The following is a 24,348-nucleotide window of genomic DNA, read 5'->3' on the forward strand; positions in this document are numbered from 1 at the left end:
GAATTTAAATTTAGTACGTAAATTGTGGAATGAAAAAAAAATTCGTCATCCATTCGCATTTTGTAGAAAAATTACTAAATAGATTTCATAATTATTTATACTAAACATAATTAAAAAACGCAGATTTTCTTCGCAATATCTACTGTAAAAGTAAAATTTTAGTAATATATTACAATCATTAAGTTTACGCACGTCACTGAAGGAATTCAAAACTTTTTGCAACAAGTAAAAAAAATCCGAATAAAAAGTTTGACTTCTTGAGTGACAAATTGAGTTGAATGAATGCGTGACTCGTGAGCATAGTAAACTTTATTCGTGAGTGAGTGTTTGTTAGTTCGCTTACTTCGGTTGTTGTGAATATTGCTGCCCGTGCGCGTCGTGGTTATTGGTAAGTAAATTACATAAAGTTCATTGTATTGATAACAAACCACAACTTTGCGATAACAATTAAATTTAATTGGACAGTAACAAGTTGTATTTCGTTAGTATTATTTAGTTAAGTATTTTTTTTTATTGCTAATTAATTAATTAATTAGTGACATAGAGCCTATTTTAACTAAAATATTTTACGGTAATATATAAATAGTTTAAGGTGAAATATTGTACAATGTAATAGCGAAAGAAGAAATGCTTATGTGCTTGTCTAGTGAAAATTAGAGCTAATTATATTAGCGCTTGCAGTTGCACTATTATAGTCGGGTTATATTTTAAGGCAATGTCTGCGAAGTGCGATGTTTTCTGTGTTACTTAAAACTAAGTTATGATTAAATTAACTTTCATTCATTATTTCCATGTGTACCGTTACAGCGAAAATAATATAGAATAAACGTACGCTTAAAGCGGCTAAAAGTGAGAGCTCGGTCTTATATCGTAATTTGTATATAACGATCTAGGTACCTTTTTTGTGTTTATTTGAATACTACGACCAAATATAATTTCTCTAAATAAAATCAATATATTAAATTATATAAAATCAAATTTATGATCACATAATAAACTTATTTGAAACTTTAACAACTCTACAATCTCTGTTATGATACCTACCCGTTTATGCGAAATTTCGCAAAAACATTAAGCTGTCAAGTACCTTCCTACAATGATTAATTAATTGTTAATTATGGAAAGGTAAACCATAAACATCAAAGTAGATAATATAGATCTTGTTCGATAATTGCGAGCGAATAGATATCTCTTCGTAAATGACCCAAAAACTGACGACTCATAATTATTGCAGTAGGCGGGACTCGAATTAGGGGCATCACATTGCTGTTACCTACTTTGCTAAAATGTAGAAGTTAAAATAATATATGTACATTTTTTAAATAAAAACTAGTCAACACCGGATTTCAGTGTGATGATTGGCCTTAATATCTATTCTTACCTACATATTGTCTAGTATTATATTTTCAAACCATCTTTTTTATCATAATGTATAAAAATAACATGATATTGCACAAAGACATTAAGCTATCTTTATTTCTAACAATAACTAATAAGTTATAATAAAAAAATCAGGACAAAGCTACTGCCACTAGCGCCATTTCCAATATCGAATTTTTCCAGAACTATTAAGTAATTCACAATAGAAATATAACAATGGTAAAGTCTATTATACTATTAAACATATTTTTATTTTTAAATACTTATTGTTGCGTACTTCACAACAAATACATTAATAATTACCTAATGGTTTATAAATTATATTTTCTATTATTTTGTCGACGAAGCGCGTTCTTCTTTCCCTCAAACTTTTCTTTTCACGATAAAAAGATGAATATAGGGTAATTGCGCTGGTTTGCCGTCCAGCTTCTGTTTTCGTCCATTTGACTGACCTGCTACAATCACGTGCGTAAAACTTGAATACAAACCTACCTTCCCGCGCAAGTTTGCACTTTTTACGGTCCATAATGTTTAAGCAACAGTACTATCAACATTAAAATTTGATTTGACAAGAAGAGAGTTCAAAAAATTAACGTAAATGTGGCCGCTTCGCATACGTGCCTTGCAGATGTCATCGCGCGAGAGAAAAATTTGCCGGCGAGAAAAGTTCATGGTAAGGTAAATCACTGTTTTAGCTAGTTTACGTAATGTTTTTGGTACGTATGTTTATTTATAAGCATAATAAACGCAATTATAAGTGTTTATCATACATTTTTATAATACTCTTCGAAATATTAAGTGGACGGATACTAGGTTACCAAATTCTCAAAATATTTGGTTTTCGTCCAAGTGGACGGAAACTCAAACAGCTACGTGAATATTTGTTAGGGTCATTTTACTTTATCGGACCTTTAAAATACTGAATAGTTTCTCCTGAAGTGATCTTTATTGCTATTAGTTTAGTTTTTTTGGTTTCCGTCCACTGCTATGTCAGTGCTGCCAAAATAAAAAAATATTTAAAGAAGTGGACGAAAACTAAATTTAGCTTTAAATGTTTTAGTTTTCGTCCATGAATGAGTATTGGAGTATCCAAAAATTAAATATAGCCATTCTTTTGCATTACTTTTCGTCTATTTTTACGTATTGAAAAGTTTTCTATTCAGTATCTTCCTTATAAATAATTGGTGAGGGCCAGAGTGTTGTAGGTACCTAATATTGTCATTCATTCAGTCATGTATCATTCTCCTTATGTGAAGTAGAGTCAATTATTCGTAGCATAAATGGGGGTAGGTCAGACATAATACACTGTATTTTTCTTGATTATCATTCACTTGAGTATCATCTTTTATTCTAGGTCTGTTTTGCCAATGCAGTATTTTTTTATTATACTTACTCAACGTATCCTCAGAAAGATCTTATTGTTTTTAGATGGCCTCGAAGGAGTCTAAGAAATCTAGAAAAAAAAAGACGCTGCGTACACTGAAGATTCTGTAGCTAAAACTTATTATTATGGCTGTGTGTTTATAGTACGTTTCATTTGATAAACAAAGTATTAGAATGAAAATTTTTGTTGTTAGAATGAATATTTCTGTTTTTTGATGTTATTTCTTAGTCCTGTAATTATTACTTGTTTCATTTACATTGTAAGGAACGCATTCCTTTCTTTATTACGAATGATTATACAGTCATCACTAACGCCTATAAGGACTGCCAAGTGCTACATAGATCTCAGTGTTGACTAGTTATATTGATTATTATTAGTAAAACCACAAGTAAAACTAAACCTGTAAGGTAGTGAGAAATTGTGATGTTAATTAAATAAACGTATATACCTGTAATTGGTTTTTAACTTAATAGTTGACCTACCCTCCTTTTTCTACACGGTGGTCGAAAACTAGCTTACACTAGGACGAAAACCAGTTTTTTTGGACGAAAACTAGCATTTACCCTACTTTTGCAGAAAATAATTTAAATAAAAAGATACATCAAAATGATTTATTTTCCCTTAATATTATCTTAAAGAAGACTATATAAGGACTTAAAAAAAAAATTATATGTTTAAGGAAGGGTGCTCCAAAATATTTATTTCGTATCACAAAGTTGGCAACTCCTATAATTGGACGAAAACCAGCGCAATGACCCTATTGCTTCACAGTCTGTGCAAATATTATTTAAAATTAACTTAGCTGTTTGGTGTGACAACCGAACTTACAAACGTATTCACGAATTTATAAGGATAAAATGTGTAAGCCTACGACTCCAACCATAAGGTAGTCCGAGCAGAATTTAATAAAATTTTCAATTTATCTGCATATTATCACCAATGGCTACCGGTTAAAAGCTATTTACTTAAACTGAATTTTGTAAGACGACAGGCATTAATTTTAAATTATTATTACTTATCACTGCAAAGTCACAGAATACTTTAATAGTAGCTGAAGTTTACAAAGTAGGTACATCTACACTAATATTATAAAGAGGAAAACTTTGTTTGTTTGTTTGATTGTAACGAATAGGCTCATAAACTACTGGACCGATTTTAAAAATTCTTTTGCCATTTGAAAGCTACATTATCCACGAGTAACATAGGCTAGGTTTTATCCCGGAAATCCCACGGGAACGGGAACTATGCGGGTTTTTCTTTGAAAACGCGGGCGAAGCCGCAGGTGGAAAGCTAGTAATATATATAGTTGCTTCCTGCTGTCCGCGTCTGTTCATAATATGCACAGTACGTGCTTATGCTGCGATTTGCGATTCTGTTTATAGAGTGATTCTCGAGGAAGGTTTCAGTACACATATAATTTGTAAGGTTAGGTTAGGTTAGGCAAAGGAAGCGAAGCCGCGGATGGAAAGCTAGTCAGAAAATAAACGCTATAATACCTATAAGAAGCTGGGTTTTAGATCACAGTTAAAATGTGGCTAAAATACAAGTTAAGATAAGTTCTAGACTACTGTGTCAGACACCGACATTCTTTACATCCGCCTTCACTAGTTCAGACTTCAGCGTAATAATTAGAAAGGCTATTATTTGCTAAAAGGAAGCCAGTTAGTTTATTTCTGTCATAAGGGAACCTGTAAATAAAAACTTAAATAACGTTTACTCTAAAATTACCTTCAAAAAGTCCCATTTCAAAACTAAATCATTAGAATGTTATTATGTAAAAATTGGCGAATAAATTATTCACACTTATCTCTAAAGATGACCTTAAAACAAATACTCCGTCTCGCTACTTATTTATTATATTTATTTAAGATATACAAATCAAATTATCATACTTATATTAGAAATCTTAGAATGAGTTGCATTTGACAGTGTTTTATAAGTAAATAAAAAAAAAATTGCATTCGATAACTCGTCATGATCACTCATGATTTATGAAATAGGTATATATCCAAAAATTGATTTAAACTCACAAAAAATCAGCGAACCAGATTGAAGTGACCTTGAAATTATGTTACATTGCCTTTTATGCCTTAAAATTTAAGAGCAGCTTTTTATACTGTCATTAATTGTTCGGTAACCACGATGACTGAGTTATTTACGAAATGTCCCAGTGTCTGCTTTATTTATATTGTAATATGACCCTATGAAAAGGGCGATGAAAAAATGTTGTGAAATGACATCTCATTCATATTATATAATATTTATGTCGTGATAACTTTTTAATTAGAACCTTAAAACATTACAAATCCGAGCCCGTATATTTTAATTGTTCATACTTTATACGGTATAGACGGTAGGTCATTTTTCTTAAAAATGATTGGTGAAAGATCTATGACAAGAAACTTTATTATATATTGCCAAAAAGCCATAATATGAATACCCATCTCAAAATAGTAAAAAACCTAAATATAATTTCATATTATATATATTTTTTGTTCTAAAATCGTATTCAATTTTGCGAATGCGACAATGACAACGACAATGATATATTCTCAGGTTCCATAGTATCTTGAATTATTCTACCTGCCAAAACAATCAGCTGTGAACTTGACCTATATAATATATATCATTGCGTGGTATTTACTCGTAATTGATAAGTTTCAAATGTCGGCTTCATTAAGATTGGGAAGAATTGACCCCGAGGCTATCGTAAAGAATCCAACCAGGTTGTTAACCTTATGTGTACAATTGACAATATTATTTCATAAAAGATAACAATGTTCAAATTATGCTTTAAATAACTTTACTCTAGTGAGACTATACAATCACAGTTGGCAGATATATACTACGTACATAAATCCAGGATATACGAAATCTCGTAAATACTAATGGACTTAAAAAAGTCAATTCACGGTTTCATTCATTTATTTTTTTGTCTTCACGTAAACTACATTTGAAATCAGCTTATGTTGATTTATAGTAGGAAATATTTTGCTAAAATTTACGTACAAAAATCGAATGCAATGATGGCCATTGTCTGACCATCATTATTTAATAGAGACTTTAGATAATGGCCAAAGTTAAAATAAATTTTGGTCATATTACAAGACGCTTTTTCGTAGCTAATGTACCTAATGTTATAAAAACTGCACATAAGTAATAATATTACTTATGTATGTTAATCTATATTATAGACATTGATAAACATCTCGTATCGACATCCTAAGTCCAGTAATGCTGCTAAGGATCCGTCTAAATTCTAGATTCTTTAAAATTCTTAATTTTATTAAATTTTATTAATTTAATTCATATCAATTAATCCTTATCTATTGATCTTATACTATGATGAGTTTGACTTTAAAATTGCTTCATTTGTTGGTCAGTTTCGATAGAAGTCGGATCACGGATGAAATAATTCACCTGGCGCATTTTGTACTTTACTTTTGCAGATATATGTTTGCTCTACGAGGCCGAGGGCTTGATTATAATTCAATTGAATGAACTTTATAAAAATGAATCGTAAATCAAGATCTCCTTAAATGTTGGAACTTGATTTTTAAGATTATCTGAAAGCAGACATGCATTTAGCACCTTGTAATTTTATATGTAGACCGACACCAGTTTTTTACCCGCACTCAAGGGATATTAAAACAGGTCTAACCTGAGATATCCGTAGACACCCTAAGACTGATTGGATCCTTGTAAAACGACACTAGAATATTATTTCAATCAGGATTCTTCAAGGCTGAATGAATGAATTAATGATTTACTTAAAACCTTATTCAAAGAGATGCGTGGAATCGGAATCTCGCACGTGTTTAATAATAATTATTTGCCTAATTTGAATTTTGTATAATATTCTTAATATATATAAATCTCGTGTCACAATGTTTGTCCTCAATGGACTCCTAAATCACTTAACCGATTATAATAAAATTCGCACACCATGTGCAGTTCGATCCAACTTGAGAGATAGGATAGGTTTTATCCCGGAAATCCCTCGGGAACGGGAACTATGCGGGTTTTTCTTTGAAAACGCGGGCGAAGCCGCGGGCGGAAAGCTAGTTAATTTGTATAAATCAGTAATGATATAATCTTAATAGATCTCCGTGTCTGACCGCAGACTCGTATCCAGGCATGCTTCGCTAAGTGCTTGCGAACTTTGAAGGAGGAAATTTTTGCTACAAATTTGAATGCTACATCAGAGACAGGTCTGACGAGATTCCTTTCAATTCAGTGGCTGTTACTGACGAACGTCTAATTATTAGGAAATACTGTTATGTATGTGTCTTTTTTGTGGACGTCTCTTAAATTAGTTAGTTTCCTCACTAATAAATATTGGTATCAAACTTCCCGCTTGGTATTGTAGACTAGGATTGTCAAGTGACCAAATGAATTTCAACAATTTGCTTACGTATATTTAACCTCGTTTTGTATTAGCTGATGTTATTACTCAGTAACTCATATTCGATATTAATGTACATTTAAATATCTACATCTTATAGAAGATAACGTAGATGACAAGATGTAATTGAAATCATCAAGTGCATCTATGTCAGGAGTGAGAAACTTCATACCTTTAGAGAAAGCTTTCCAAATAAACTTTTATTCGTGGGGTCATTTTTAATTCACTTATTTAATTTTTTTACGTAACATGAAAATACATGTGGTCTCACATCAACTCGTCAAGTTCGGAGCAATTGATTTCTCACTTTCATTGATCGATTTTTAGGACAAGTAAATGTTAAGGTGACCAGCATTTTGTGTGACGAGATTATTCTTTCATGTCAGCTGTCGTCAGGAATCGAACAGAGGACATCTCGATTTGCGTTTTTTTTCATTGTAATTGATGAACACAGGCTCCTGAAAAACAGTTTACAACTATATTAGGAGCCTGGATCATTAAGTTTTTGTAACATATAATGGTGTAAATAAATGATTTATTTATTTATTATTTATTAAATTGACTTTTTCAATAGAGACGATACTTCAGGGTTATTTTAGGTTACATCCAGTTTTAAAATTTTCATCTGTTAGAAATAATGATTGTATTTTAGGAATAAATAAAGATAACCAAGTGATTTATCAAAGTAACATTTTTTAACAATTTGTTTATGTTGCGTAAGTTGTTTGTTCGGTCCTTTTTTTTTAATTTGTCTATGAATCGCATGTAATTTATCAACTTTTTATTTGCTTTTGACCTGTTTAAAAATTTAAAAGACGGAAGAATTTTGAGAAATACTTACTATTCTTTTTTGTACCTATATTTAAAAACGAACCTATCACGAATGCGGAAGTTAGTTTTCTTTATTTTATGTTAAAATAGAGTATTTTGCTTTATATTTAATTAATTATAAAAAGGTTTTCTGAACGTGGTGTAATACCGGTCGAATTCCAAAAATATCGAGTTGTAAATGCGCGAGATTTTTTGTTAATTCCTTCCTGTGTCCCTTCTGGTCTTTAAGAAATAAACTTCCATTAAAATCATAAATAAGGGTGTTTACGTGAAGGAGTACCTATTTATATTATATATATAGTTGCTCCGCGCGGTTTCACCCCCGTGGCTCCACTCCTGTTGGTCGTAGCGTGATGATATATAGCCTTCCTCGATAAATGAGCTATCTAACACCGAAAGAATTTTTCAAATCGGACCAGTAGTTCCCGAGATTAGCGCGTTCAAACAAACAAACTCTTTAGGTGTATACTATTAGTATAGATTTGTAATTTGTGAATATCCATATTTGTGTTTGTAGGGTTGTTAGTCAATCAAACAAAATGACAAATTGGGATTGGTTTGAACCACGTTTGAACTTTGAACGTTTTATCAAAGTAACAAGGTGATTTTTATAACGACTACCCTTGTTACTTTCACAAAGCTTTGCCAACCAGCATAATGATGTGATAACCATCCCCATACAAATTTCCCCCTAATCTTTTACATTCATAACATCGCTGTATTAAACTTCGATCTACTTACGGCGGTTCAGACAGCATTAATTGGCTGTAATATGGCTGTAATCCTTTGCCATTATCATGGATACAAATAGACATATTATACAGAACCACAGACTGATTCCCGCTTGGTACCACGTGAGTTAGTGCAATACACAACACATGCATACAAATGTACACACACATGCACAAACACGTGATGCGTTCACATGCGGGAATAGCAGACAACAATGTGATTTCGTGTACCTATTATATAAGGACAATTTAACATGGGTTACATGCATTTTCTTGGGCTTTTAGCTGCAATTTGAAATGCGTCATTTAGTCGTTACGATTTGAAGAGTTTTTGTTCAAACTCACTGTATCGCTTGAATGTTTATGGGCTGTTTACATAATTACAGACATTTTAAATTTTAAAGGGTTTTTATCAAAGATTCAACAATTAAAGTGAAGAAGGAAACTTAGAAGATTTGTTATGCATATTGTTATTTAAAATGCCTTAAAGACTTATGTTAAAACTATTATTAAATCAAATCAAGGTTTATTTTTATCAAAAACAAGAATTTTTTTTAATGTCATACGTAGGTAATTTCTTCGCCACGACGCGATGGCGCAGTGGTGATATCCCAAACTGATGCAGCATAGAGCGCGTTCAATTCAATACTGAAAAAGTATTATGTGATATACTTTAGAGGTATAATCCAATTTAATTTCTTTGAACTTCTTGAGTGTCTGGAATCTTTGCATACCTACCCTTGCAAAAAATTAGGCGATTCTATAATACGAGCTTTGATTAATAATCTGTAACTAGAAGAAGCAACAACTTATAACTATTTATCAATGTATTTTTAAAGTATTTTATGCAATGTATCGTACCTACCCTTAATCATAGACATAGGCTAGCATTAGTCTGTCTGGTTGTTTGATCGAATCGGGGACCGCGGACCCCACACCTGTGTCCACGTTTTAAGTTATTTTTAGGACCTTAATAACGATAAAAATAATGTAAGATTAATTCCTATTAATTCATCATAATATGTTATTCTTGGATTGATACAAACATCCTGTTATTTTCCTAACTAGCTAATTAATATCATCCCAAATCACGTATTGAATAAAAACAAAGTAGGACAATTTCGTGTAAAATGCTTTTTTTATTTATAGTCTGTAGATATGTTATACAAGTAATGTTTTCTCACAAATAAATAGGTGTATAGTTAGATTAAAATAAAGATTGTTATATCGCGCCGGGTTTTCACTTTTCCCGGATCATGTAGATATCCAATGTAGGAAGATTTTTCGGGTCCAGTAGTTTCTGAGATTAGTGCGTTCAATCAAACAAACTCTTCATATAGGTAGGTAAATTTGTTGTTACCGGAAATATACAAAAATACTGATATCAACGGGATATTGCATGATAGATACTTTTATTCTATTTTCATTTAACAGGTACTAATAGCAAGAAGATACAAAATACAAAGAATAGGTAGTTGAACTTTTTTATGATTAAACTACCTATTAAGTTATTCATCGTAACTAGTTTTATGTCTTTGTTTTAATAAATGCAGCTATTTGAAAATCTTGATATATTTATCACCTACACAGCGATTGCTACACTTTTGCACCTACATACCTATTAAAATATAGCTTTCAATTATTATAAACCAACAACTTATGGTTCTATATTTATTTTCACCAATAACATAGTCACCGCCACGGGAATTAAATTATAATTGTAGTAAAAACTAAATAAAAAATAATTGAAATCAGCGCAGTAGTTTTCTAGAATATTGCGAACAAACTGATAGACAGACGCGTCAGACGCATTTGTTTTACCATATTTATCCGAAACTCCAGTATAACTTTTTTGGGCCTGTAATCCTACATAAATCTGGATTATTGCATAATAAAACTAAAGCTCATGCAACAGTCGTTTCCACGTGACTGAGTATCAAACATGCAAGCCTAGAAACTCATATCATTAATATAAATCTATTTACTAGGTGTCAAAGCGTATTGCATTTCAGAGTATAAAGTTACATGATCTCTAAGGGCTTGTGACAACACCGATATGTTAATTAATAATAAATTCATTTCAATTATAATGCTTTCATACGAATGTTACTAATTAATAAATGTAAATTAAAAGAAATTCGTCTCAAAAAGTGAAGTTGGCTTGAGTTTTTACACATAATCACACGTCTTCGGAAAAAACAAGTAGGTACCTAAAGCATGCTTTATTTCACCCATTTGAATTCTTCCTAACCAGTTAATAATACTTGTCATTGAATTGCAATAGGTAATAGTATACTCAATCGGATATTATACATATTTGTATATACATGTACAAACAAAATTTGTTGCCTTTTTTCGCCAAAAAATCAACACAGACGATTCAAGATGTTTTACATTCCATTACAATAGTTGACTTTCTTAGAAAAAAATCGTAAAATAAATCATTTTTCAGATAACAAACATTACACAACCCAATTATCTGAATAACTACTAATGAAGCTGGATTAGGCACTAATTAAGGCGTCGCTTTCAACCCACACTGACTACCTACACACCTATGAGTTATGACCTTTGGAAAATCTCGAGCAAAGCTGTGTAAATTTACTAGTTAAAATATCCTTGATAACTGCGCAGTTAGGCCACCCGCCTCGTGGCTCGTCCCGGATGACCTAGATCGAGCTAACGAAGGGATATGATCGATGGAGGGCTCAGGCTCCAGGGTGCAGGTGCAGCGCGCATGCACCTCCCGCGGGGTGGCCCCCACTCATTTAATATACCTGTGTGCGTCACACGCATACATATTAACTAGCCTGTGCTAGCCGCGCCCACTATCCCCGTCCAGAATAAAATCTAGATACTATAAAGGACCTATCAGACAATCGGGAAATTGGAAATTTTGGATATGAAACTTGGTTTCCTGATATATTTTAAAGAAAACTAAATGTGTGACTCACATTGAGTGTAATACAATCAGTTATAATGATTTCAAATTGCTAAATCGATCGAAGTTGGTTCAGGTACTTGTTTTGCATCGGAATTGAGTGCTATAAACGAGACAATTTGAGATGATAAGTACCATTCGTGATAATATTTGAAAGAAGCGCTAAACTACACCCTGTCAACTGGCATGCGCACGCGTTGCATATAAGGCTCTGAAACAAAAAGTCAAATTGAGCTTTTACCATTTATTTATTAATAATATTACATTTTATATATTTCTTGCAAAAATGTAAATGCCCCTTTATTGCTAGGTCCTGAATTAGGTCACAGAGCTCCAATGACTGGACTCCACGTGATCTATTGTATACATTCAGGTCATGACAGACCAATGAATGCCAACCACGTCATCGATACAAAATATCTAGATCAATAAATATATGGCGGCCATTTTGGTAATTTCAGCTATTAAAATAAACTAAATCAATATTAGTTATATCCTGCTCCATAAAATAATTCACAGAAGACCTTCTCTGTGTCTGGTACATGCTGCTTATTATCTTAATTATATGTATGATATTATTTTTAATTTGAATAATATTGATTTAAAAGCAACTATATGATTTAATAATGAATAAAAAAAACGTGTTACATCGGTCACCCTTCAAGAAATCTTCATATATCTACATAAATACATCCAGAAGGCCTCATACTTATCTTCCAAAAATTGCCAATTTTGAAATAATATGGTCAGTATATGATGCCATCCAATTGGAATAATAAATATAAGTATGGAAGATTGAGATTCAGAAAATTACATAGTGACATTGCTATTCAAAGAATGAACGGAGACAAATTAATTTTAAATTGCATCCCATTCGAGACTTATAATTGATATGTCCAACGCGACTGGGACAGTTAGGACAGTGGGTTGGTTCTGAATAAGCTTTGATTCCATGTAACTAATTTAAACTTTGTTTGAATCTACCATCTGGATCGGACATGCAATTAAGTCGCATTCATTTAAAAATTGTGCATAGATTTTGTCTACTGCATTTTAATTTAAGTACATTAGCGCTTGTTTGTGTGAGCTGGAAATTTATGTTTAATTTAGTACCTATTCATCTTTTAGACTATTTTTATTAGAGGCTTGCAAGTTCTTTCATGATAAATTAGGCCCCAAGGGTTCCTATTTTAATAAACCATAAAACAATGTTGCAAATTCTCCTAGCTTTATGCGATGTTTTACGTGTTGAGCAAACATCGAACATTATTATGCAGTAACAATAACCGGGCACCTCGTGTAAACCATCAAAACGTCATCAATGCGTCCCCAGGACAATGTGTATGGATACAATATAGTGGCAAATTTACATTGAACCCCACTTGAGTGTCAATATCCGATAGACTAATAGTCCACAAATTTACATGATCGGCTGGAGCCTATCGTTGACAGATTGGTTCAACAAGTCTGATTGATTTTAATGGCTCTGCTAGACTGCTATGGGATAAATTGGTTATCTTTTTGAGGAACTGTTTGTACGATGTTGTAGTTTTTTTATTTGTGATTATTAGATAGTTAAAAAAAATTTGTTTGACATTTCACTGTTGTTATAATTATAAGTATAATTTCCTCTGTGCACAATAGGAGAAAACGCGTATTGCGCAATATTTACCACCACGCATAGACGAACGAGTTGATTGTACCTGATACCTAATGGATAATTATTTATGTCAAATCCAAATCAGCATATCCATTAGGCAAAAATTTTGGAGACTTGACCTAGAACCAGTTTCGCTGAACTTGTATTAAAAGCACGTGTCGATTTTGCATTATTCAAATATTTGACTTTTACCATATCAGTACGATTCAATTGTTACCGGTTGGAACACATTCATAGGATACATATTTTTGTATAAGACATCTTCCTGCCCTGTCCTGTCCTACATATATGTATACTTGGTACACAAGGATACTTGAATGGTTTGTATCTCTAGAACCACGTTCTATTAAATGTGAAATGCCATATTTAGGGCAATTGAGCAGTCGTATTTCTTGACTAGAATTAGCACTCCGTTGTTATATTTTATTAAATACTAGCTTACCGCCCGCGGCTTCGCCCGCTTTCTCTAAAACGATTTGAGATTTAAACTATCCTATCTCTCAAGTTGGATCGAACTGCACATGGTGTGCGAATTTTATTATAAGTAATCGGTTAAGTGGTTTAGGCGTCCATTGAGGACAAACATTGTGACACGAGATTTATATATATTAAGAAGATAAGTAGGACTCCAGGAAGTAAGGCTGAATTGACATTTGACATCGAAACCTCAATCATTTCCTTTAATATAAAGATAAAATCATATCTAACGTCATTCAACGTATGCAATCACCATTTGAGAAATTGATAAGACTTCCTGTGGTAACATAATATTGTTGTTTCTCTAATAATTAACATTATAAGTATAAAAGCAATTAAGATTTTACGGATTGATAACATTTAAATACTGAATACTTATTATTTGACCTCCATGCGTTTTTAGTTGCATTGAGATAAGTCACAGAGGAGCAATAGTCCTACTTAGACAACATGCGTTGCGACTGTAATAATAAAAAGTACCCTTAATTATATATTAATTCGTCCTCTTGAACTTAGCATATAATCCCGTGTCTAGCCGATTGATGTACTTGAAATATTATCAGGCTTGTAAACTCAACTAATCTCTCTACGTTCATTGCCAATACGTCCTATTTAACCTTTGTGTGATTAGGTATTGTCGATTGGGGTGAATGTCTTATATTGTCTATAATATAATTTAGTATTCCCAGTTTTGAGTGTCCTTTTAATACTTTATATTAGTCTGGTATACTCTGAAATCATAACTTGTCTATAAATTTGACGCTACAATATTTCTTATCATACAATAACCTTACTAAACTCTAATAAAACAGTTTTGAAATGCTTACGGTAGATCTGTGGCGTGTATGCATATTTATATAATGCCATCATTAAGATAGGTTTGAATCGTTCCGAAGCTCGAGAGCGCAGAGAAAGTAGCTGACCGCTTTCTCTGGTGCAAATATCCGAGCTCACGTGTGAACCGTTGTTTGTATACTTTTATTTTGGTGCGTCTACAGTTTTATGATTGTCAAGTTTGGTCGGTCGCCAAATTCTTGAGTATGAACGCTGGTGCCGAGTGCCGACAAGGGCATGTAGTCAAAGGGCTTTGGAAGCTAGTGTTTATTGAATAGAAATTGATAAAGAAGAAATCTTAGGTACTATTAACTATTGTAACCTATTGATTTTTGGTATAGAATATAAAAGAATGTAAGAAACTTTAAATAATACAATAAAGCAAGTATGTAGATACCGGATAATACCTCTATATTATGAGACAGATATTCTTGTATAAGTTTACGGTAAAAATTCTTTAAACACATAACATGACAAGTATGCGCAAACGCAGATTGGATAGAATAAGCGAATACACTTCACTTCCTTCGTGTCAATAGAAAATACTTAATTTTAAAAGATAGCAAGAATATTGAAAGCAAAATATAGTGTGATGTTCCTCGAAGATTTAGGTCAAGAAGTTCATAATCTATTTCAACGTATTTTCAAGCATACGAGCGAGTTATTATCATAATTAAGCCAAATTTTAAAATTGGTAGTGATAAATTTCCTTGAAACATCACATATAAAGCTCATCTACAGACTTTCAAATGATAACTATTTACTATAAGTGTGTCCTATCTTCTTAATATATATAAATCTCGTGTCACAATGTTTGTCCTTCTTAATATATATAAATCTCGTGTCACAATGTTTGTCCTCAATGGACTCCTAAACCACTTAACCGATTATAATAAAATTCGCACACCATGTGCAGTTCGATCCAACTTGATAGATAGGATAGTTTAAATCTCAAATCGTTTTAGAGAAAGCGGGCGAAGCCGCGGGCGGTAAGCTAGTAATTCTATAAGTACTTTTTCTAAAAATCTAGTATTACAAAATATACTTCTGTTCTATATTCAGTATTCAAATGCCATAGATCACCGATGCAACACAATGGTAGATAAACATCGATGTCAAAGTTTAAGCAAAGATTATCACTCGGCTTCTGTTAACATCTTGCGGTTATTTGTTACGCTTTCGTTCCAATGGAATTATACGATCAGATAGGGATAATGTTGTTTTGATATTATCTTTTATATGTTTATTGCTTGTAGAAATCAAACGGTGCAACCGCAAGTTCTAGAAATCTTTTTGTGCTCTTACGCAAGAATAGTATGAGGGCGATTATTTCTCAAATAATAATCTATAAGGACTTTATATTTCCTACCCCATATTCTTCCACTCAGTTCTGAAATATCTACTAATAAAGAAACATCATCATCGGGGTGTTCCAAATGTTATATATTATGTTGAACGTATTGCACAATATACGAGAATGTATATCATATTAATGTGCACTTTAACATTAGATAATAGATTGAAAATAAACCCGCGTTCTGTCTTGACGACATTTTTAACAAATTGATCTAAATAATATTATTGTCCCTGTTGACTAACAGGGATTTCAATGTGACGGCATTGAAATCAAAATAGACTGATGTCGAAAGATCGAATTAGATAGCGCCTTGCACATCCATACTAATATTATAAATGCGAAAGTAACTCTGTCTGTCTGTCTGTCTGTTACTCAATCACGCCTAAACTACTGAACCAATTTTCATGAAATTTGATATGGAGATATTTTGATACCCGAGAAAGGACATAGGCTATTTTTTATCCCGGGAAAATGACGCCATCCCGGAAATTCTTTGACTGCGCGGGCGAAGCCGCGGGCGAAAACCTAGTATGCAATAAATAAGAATAGAATGAAGTTCAACACCTAACGATTTGTATCAGAAATAACGAGAAGGTTCTGGAAAGCGCAGTGACGTCAATACGTTGCATTTGACAGCAAAACTAATATATGTCTTCAGGTGGCCTGCAACTGACACGCTTCGAACTATTCGAGGTTAAATGAATAGGTCATAACTATACACTGGCCTATGGCTATGCACACGATCGATAAAAGATACATTATTGATGAGTAATTGAACAAAAAAGTGAGCCAAACATGTTTTGTAATGTTTTAAAAATATTGAAATAATGTGACTAAAGTTCCCAATCAAATGAATTAAAAAATAAGGAATGCCGTAACAGTTCAATTATAAATGAACGATGCTTCTTTAGAATAATAAAATATTGGAATACTATAGGACACAAATAAAAAACAGACACAGCAATTGGTTGATATGTCGACATTTAGTGTTAAATTGAAAAAATAGCATCCTGCTATTCAATTGCAGCCTGATAAGACCAGGGCAATTGTGTGTCATCCTGTATACCTCATTCAATTTTATCTCCTTACATTCTTGCACTTGCTCATAAATTGGCACTTGGCAATAAATTGCCGACAGATCTGAGATAACAAACATTTTTAGTCAGTGGTCACCTTTTATTTATTTTTACTCATTTAAACTAAAATAAATAAAAATAAAGTGTATCGAGATGATGAAATCTGTTTGTATTTTATTCACAAACTGATAAAAATAAATTTATTGAATGTTTATTATCCTGTTCAACACAAGATACCATGTAGCGATATCGTTATCGTTTTTTTTTGAATTAAATAATTATTTGTGCATAATTATAATTTTTATAAAAGTTGTGACACATTACAAATATGTATTTTTATATGGCTTATTTGAATATCGAATGCTGAAGTATATAAATAAATTTTATCAGTACCCAGTTTAAAAAATACTTTCTAAGACTATTTATTATGAAAGCAAAAGGAGTCAGTACATATAGGCATCTCTGGGGAATCTCTAGGGAATCTGGATCTATGATGCAATGGATACAAATAGCAAAAATTTAAAGAAATTGCTTGAAGCAATAAATCCGCCTTTTGCATCAAATTTCCAGGTTTTATATAAAACTAGCTGTGCCCCGCGATGTTACCCGCATTGCTCCGTTCCTGTTGGTCTTAGCGTGATGTATAGCCTATATAGCCTTCCTCGATAACTAACACCGACATAATTTTTCAAATCGGACCAGTAGTCCCGAGATCAGCGCGTTCAAACAAACAAACTCTTCAGCTTTATAATATTAAGTATAGATCGGTATTTTCTGTTTTTGCATGCAATAAAGATTATAAATAAATAAAACAAAAAGCTTCAAGCGCTGCTACAGAAAGCTTATCTCCGTTGTTTCTCAGATATTTCTAGTAACAGCGGCCATCTTTAATTTCGGTCAGGTGACAAATAACACGTGTAACATGTAATAACTAATAACACGTATATTGTGCAGGAAGTGATTCTCGTTTTGTCGACACTTAGTGTATCCGCTCAATCACTGAACTTGGGATGTAATCGTAGTACCTAATTGGTGCTTGTCGTTTGTTAATTATTGGTGCCTATGCTTCGGATATAATAGCGTGTAGTACTAGTATAGTATTATATTAACTTCAAGGAGAGGCCTCAATTATATTACGTTAATAATTTTAACTTTCTTGGCTATCTTACCTACTTGGCTTGGCTTTATGTCGTACATTGCGCATGCGACTCAATTTTTATGACATAATTTTGGTCCAAAAGTAGAGTGTGTTTGTAAAAAATTTAAAATATTTTCAGCATATTTTATGAAGTTTAACTATTTCAATAATCAAAACCAGAACGATGAAATGACTTCGTAAAACTATCTATCAAGTTAATTATATTATCGAGGTAAAATTGATTGCGAAAACTGATTTTAAATGCATCCGCAAGGTATCTTCCTAGGTGAGGGTTATCACGATTTTCTTCGTAAAAAATATGTTAACTTTAGTACCTAAGTATATAATGTAAAAAAAGTTGAATTTATTACTATTAAGTACTAGAATGTTCTTTACGTTTAAATTGCACATAGTTACAAATTACAAAAAATAAATTTAAGGATTTTACTCTCAGAGAAGTAATATTAAATTAAAAGATAAACAATGTCTGAACAAATAATGTGTATTTGGGAGTTGTTTATATTTTACACGTTTATAATATTTAAGATATTTATTTTAGAATAAAATTCAACGAATTTACATAAAATTTTCGAAAATACTTGTATAATAAATATATACATAAGTTTCCTGTATCAAATATATTCCAGTTTTGAGGGACTCTTCTTTTTTCAACATAGTGGTTGAAATGAATAATGAATATATCTATCACTAATTTAAAATAAAGGTTATTTTTGCCGGCTACTAAATATTCCCGGCTTCGCTTGTTTCTTACCTACTTGATAAAAAATACAACCTACAATACATTTTAAACTATCTGCGTTTTTATCAAATTCTGTTCAAATCGAATCAGTCGTTTTTGAGTTATTGAATAACTTACAATTACATATAAAGAAATAAACTTTAAGTTAACATTTATAGTATCAAAGACATTATCAAGGAAACTGTTCTGAGAAATTGCCAATGCTAATGCATTTTTATATTCTTTTATGTAATACATGATTATAATAATATGCACTAGGAATATAAAAAAACATTTGAATTAATATCCTTTTAGTAACGTGACCCACTTTGTCTCGAATTTATGAGTCGTTTATATTCAGGTAAAATGCATAATATATTTATTTTAGAAATCAGGAAAAAATATTGAGAAATATACTTTATAGATAAATGGTGTTATTGAGTCACCTTGAAGTGTTGGTTAAATTGATGAGTAAATTTTTAAGACTCATTTTTTTTTTCTCGGCTATTTAGTGAATATTTATTTTGGTAAATTATGTATTAAGATTTCTTTAGAATATTCTTACGTTGGAAACCGCACTTCGGATACATATACACTATACAGTATTATATAGACTTGTATAATACATTATAGTTTTTAAAATAACGCTTAATTTACTTTAAATCTCTAGGTTAAATTGTGTTTGAAAAAGTTTAGGTGTGCGCTCTTTTCGCGTAAACTTTTGAAAACTTCTAAACTGTGACGTAGCTAACTATATTATTGATAATAAAACTTCTGAAGTAAATGGGTATTTTTTATGTTTATTAAAATTAATAAAATGTAATAAAGATTTTTTTTTAATTTAGATATATAAATTTTTCAATAGTTTTAAGAGACACACCCATTAAAGGGGGACGAAAAACACTAGATCCAGGTGACCTATTTTATAGCTGTATCTGGGAGATAATTAATTCAGCGTTAGTCCGCCCATATATCAGACGATCGATCGGTTGCAACTGCGCCTGTTATTATTATATACAGTATTGAAATGTTAGGTCGGGTGGTGTCTATATAAGGCGGGGTGGCAGCTTCCCTCCGGCAGGGTCGGCCAGGACTCACATTCGGAGCGGCAGCGGGCCTAGGCAGACGTGCCTGGGTCCCGGCCCCACAATGGGGCTCTCGGTCAAAGTACACCGTAAAGCGCGGCGGAAACGTAAATGGCGGTTGGTGTCCAAGGAGATCGAGCGCCTCATGAAGGTTCGTTGCGTTTTTATCAGTTTTTAATTGTTTTGTGTGGACGAGCGGACTCGAGCTAGGCGGAGCTGGGCGGATGCTGGGCGATGCTTTTTATCCTTTTATTTTCTATTTATATTCAATAGGATTACTTTCTAGTATTAAGAGGAAACGATTTAATCAATTTCGCGTATTTTTTGAGAATTTCTTTTGTTTTCTTTTGGGATATTTGATAGGGCTAGTTGGTGTGACGCCAGCGCATCGACGAGCGGCATTCAACAAGTGCTCGAAGCAAAATTGAACCCGCAACCGTTGCGTAAATGTATATGATATATTAATTTATTATTGTCTTTAAAATTTAAAGTAAAACTATTGTTCTCGTGCTATTCAACCGTGAAATAATTATTGTGTGAAATTTTATAAATATCATTAACACCTTTTTGCGAGAGAAATAAAATATGATTAAAATATTATAGTTCCTAAAGGCGATGGCACAATGAAAGCGAATGCAATTGCATTGCGATTTTTAATGCAGGCGATTTTTTTTATTTCTATAAATAGATAAGGCCGCCATTTTGTGGAAATTTCTAGAACTGAAAATCGATAACTGCATAGGTGGCGCCCCCACCCACGTAGCCTGTACAAAATGGCCACCTGGTGGGCGTTGTCTTTATGACATGAAAAAATATGTTCCTTATATATTTTTTATATGATTTTTTGTAATCTTTGCGTTTTTTTAACATTATATTGCGGCTTATAATTAACTTGCAATAGCATTGGATAAGAAAAAAAACACAAAAAAGTTAAGATTAATTTTATAAAATAAAAATAATTGGTAATAACATAATTTTAAGAAATATTTAACTTACTAAAAAAAAGTTTTAAATAAATAATATTAAATAAAATTAAAAAAAAATGACGACGGCCGCCATTACTGGGTGCGGTCCAGCGCTCGTTCACAGTCTAGAACAAAGAGCCCTCGGCACTTCTTTGTCTCAACAACCAACCCTTACTTGACATTTGTTTCAAAAGATTAATTGAACGCATAATAATATGCATGCGACCTTATTGTCAATGTTATAAGTAACCGGTTCGGAATAGCTAATTACGTTTTAGAAAGCTGCAAGGACCTAAGCAAAATATAAAATAAAGAGAAAAAAATGTGAAATCGGTGAGGTGGGGTATTGCGACATTCGTTATCTATTATTGTATGCATATTCATTTTTCGATGGTTATTTTATTCGATAGAAAGTTCTAGAACGTTACGTATTATAATTATTTCGTGGCGTCCCTTCCACCCTCGCAGGCATGCGCCGTAGGAACAGTCCCGCCCACACGCTTCTGCGCAACCATGGGGCGTTGTCACGTTGTTCCAGGACTTTGCTATATGTTTTATTTATTCTATGGAATGTTCTCGAACGTTTTGTATTATGTATAACATGACATTCCCCGCGCCCCCGCAGGCATGCGCCGTAGCAACCACCCCGCCCACACGCTTCTGTCCAACTTTAGGGCGTTGTCACGTTGTTCTAGAACATATTAGTCTCTCTTATCATCTCTATCTCATGGAAAATTCTAGTACGTTTCGTATTATCGATATATCATGGCGTCCCCCGCACCCCTTGCACGCATGCGCCCTAGCAATATCCGCCCAACAATGCCGGCCCACGCGCTTCTGCGTATGTTTAGGGCGTTGTCACGTTGTCCCAGAACTTTGGTATATGTAATATGTTTTCCATGGAAAGTTCCAGTACGTTTCGTATTATCGATATATCATGGCGTCCCCCGCACCCCTTGCACGCATGCGCCCTAGCAATATCCACCCAACAATGCTGGCCCACGCGCTTCTGCGTATATTTAGGGCGTTGTCACGTTGTTCCAGAACCCTGCTATATTATGTAATATGTTTTTCATGGAAAGTTCCAGAACGTTTCGTATTATCGATATATCATGGCGTCCCCCGCACCCCTTGCACGCATGCGCCCTAGCAATATCCGCCCAACAATGCCGGCCCACGCGCTTCTGCGTATATTTAGGGCGTTGTCACGTTGTTCCAGAACCCTGCTATATTATGTAATATGTTTTCCATGGAAAGTTCCAGAACGTTTCGTATTATCGATATATAATGGTGCCCCCTCAGGGTGCACGCATGCGCTGTAACAAGGGTCCCGCCCACACGCTTCTGCGCATCCATAGGGCGTTGTCACGTTGTTCTAGAACTTCGGCATCTACTATTGAGTGCATATTCATTTTTTCGATGCGTAATTTATTTGATCGAATGTTCTGGAACATTAGTATTATTTATTATGGCGTTCCAACCCGCACCCCCTGTACACATGCGCAAAGACTCCGCCCACCCGCTTCCTGCGAGCAGCTTGAGGGGGTTGTCACGTTGTTCTAGAACATCTTTATGGACTTATTAATTCGATGGAAAGTTCTAGAACGTTTAGTAACATAATTGAATTATGGCGTTCCATCCCCGCACCCCTTACAACATATGCGCTGTTGCAAATGCTCCGCCCACCCGCTTCTGCGCAACTCTATAGCTGCTTAAGCCCTAGGCTTTGGCAGATTGTTCTGGAACTGCATAGAATATTTCCGCCATTTGCAATGTGATCGCCGGAGCTTGCGGTTCGTGGCGCTAGTGGTGCGTAGGTAGGTAAATTAATATTTTTTTAAATGGTTTGAATTTTTGTGGGAATTCGCAGCTCGTCTGTTTTTTGTTTTGGTTTTAGGGATTTAAACTTTATCTTTTTAATTTCAGTTCACATATACACAATTAAATTGTTTTTTTTTTTAACATACAAAATTGTATGGGTCTGCACAAACCCTCTTAAATTTGAGATTATAATTTATTCCTTTAGTCTCCTTTAATATTTATTTTTATTGACAACTTTAAATGACGAAATCACAGGAAGAAATTATTCTTAAACTATAGTATAATTATGTATGTAAGTATATAATATAAATATTATTTGTCACTAATCCTCTACGAAACAAAGAAATCATAGTAAACTCGAGGTTAAATAAATCTATCAATTTATTATTCAATACAATGAGGTTTCGCCAATACATTCTCAATTTTCTATAATAAACGTCATAACTGCTCCATCAAACGGCTATTATATCGATTGCAAATACATTTTTAAAGAAGCGGTAATAGCGGTTGACTGGAACAAAGCATTTTAAATTATAGCCGTCTTATATTCACCAAATTGGCCTGTCGGTTTATAATTTCAATATAATTGCTCAATAGTGACGTCTTGTACTTCAATCAAACAATAATTATGAATTGACGTGGCGTGTGACCAGCGCATATGTGTAGCATATGACCTAGCTTCCATTGAGTTATTTTATCAAGAATAAAGTTATGTTACAAGTAGATGGTGAAGAGGTAGCAACAACAAAAAGCTATCTCTAATTTAACTTTCTATAGATAATAATTAATTCACGAATATTGTTTTATAATGTCGGATGGATTTTATTAATTGATTATTATTTGAATAAGACATTAAAAGATAGTTAATAATTTTTTAATTGGAAAAGGTAGATGATAATATATTCGAAAATCTTCTTCGATTTGGTGTATCTCAGTTATATGATGTTTATCACACAATTTACTGTTATGTTTACTGAAACACACACTTATATAAAGACTCTAATTGAATCCTAATTGGACCTTCTTCGCTGATACTCTATGCCAGTTTGCATAATGAATTTAGCATTCATGTTGAATTAGTAAGGATAATAGGTCGGATTCCCAATTTGTAGAGAATTCAAGATGAGAGAGAATGAGATTCCTTACTATTTAATGGAATAAAAAACTAAACAAAAAATATTGAACATAATTATAGCGAGTTATAAAACAAAAGCGTGTTTAATAAACTTGGCGGACTTAAAAATGAGATAGACAAAACAAAAATTACAATTGTTAAATCAACTGTAAGATAATCTTCGGAATTTGCACCCATTAACCTGTTTTTAGTTACTCCTAAGGTAACTAAATCCCTCGAAACTTTTGTCACCTCAACTTCCAAATATTTAACCATAAACTTAAAATAATCAAAGCTAAAAGTATAAACTTGTCGTTAACTTAAGTTTCCTTGTTAAAACTTCCAACTAACGAACACCTTTGACACACGATGCGCGATGCTCAAGCGAGTGACCACCGCGAAAGATGAGA

The 24,348-nt window shown here is 33.0% G+C and overlaps 1 protein-coding gene across 3 annotated transcripts in view; it reads left to right on the forward strand.

Moving 5' to 3' along the window:
* Window positions 1-319: 319 nt before the first annotated feature.
* Window positions 320-24,348, forward strand: part of LOC123704965 (tetratricopeptide repeat protein 39B-like) — a 41,973-nt gene continuing 17,944 nt past the window's right edge. The window contains exons 1-2 of one of the 3 annotated variants that reach the window (XM_045653488.1): window positions 345-388; window positions 19,988-20,189. In XM_045653488.1, coding sequence (XP_045509444.1) covers window positions 20,103-20,189 — 87 coding nt within the window. In that variant the 5' untranslated portion in view covers window positions 345-388; window positions 19,988-20,102. Of the gene's footprint in view, window positions 389-19,987; window positions 20,190-22,739; window positions 22,821-24,348 lie in introns of those variants that run through there. The other 2 variants (XM_045653486.1, XM_045653487.1) reach the window with 2 other exon arrangements.

The sequence above is a fragment of the Colias croceus genome, chromosome Z (genome assembly GCF_905220415.1).
Source record: "Colias croceus chromosome Z, ilColCroc2.1".
Classification (NCBI taxonomy): domain Eukaryota; kingdom Metazoa; phylum Arthropoda; class Insecta; order Lepidoptera; family Pieridae; genus Colias; species Colias croceus.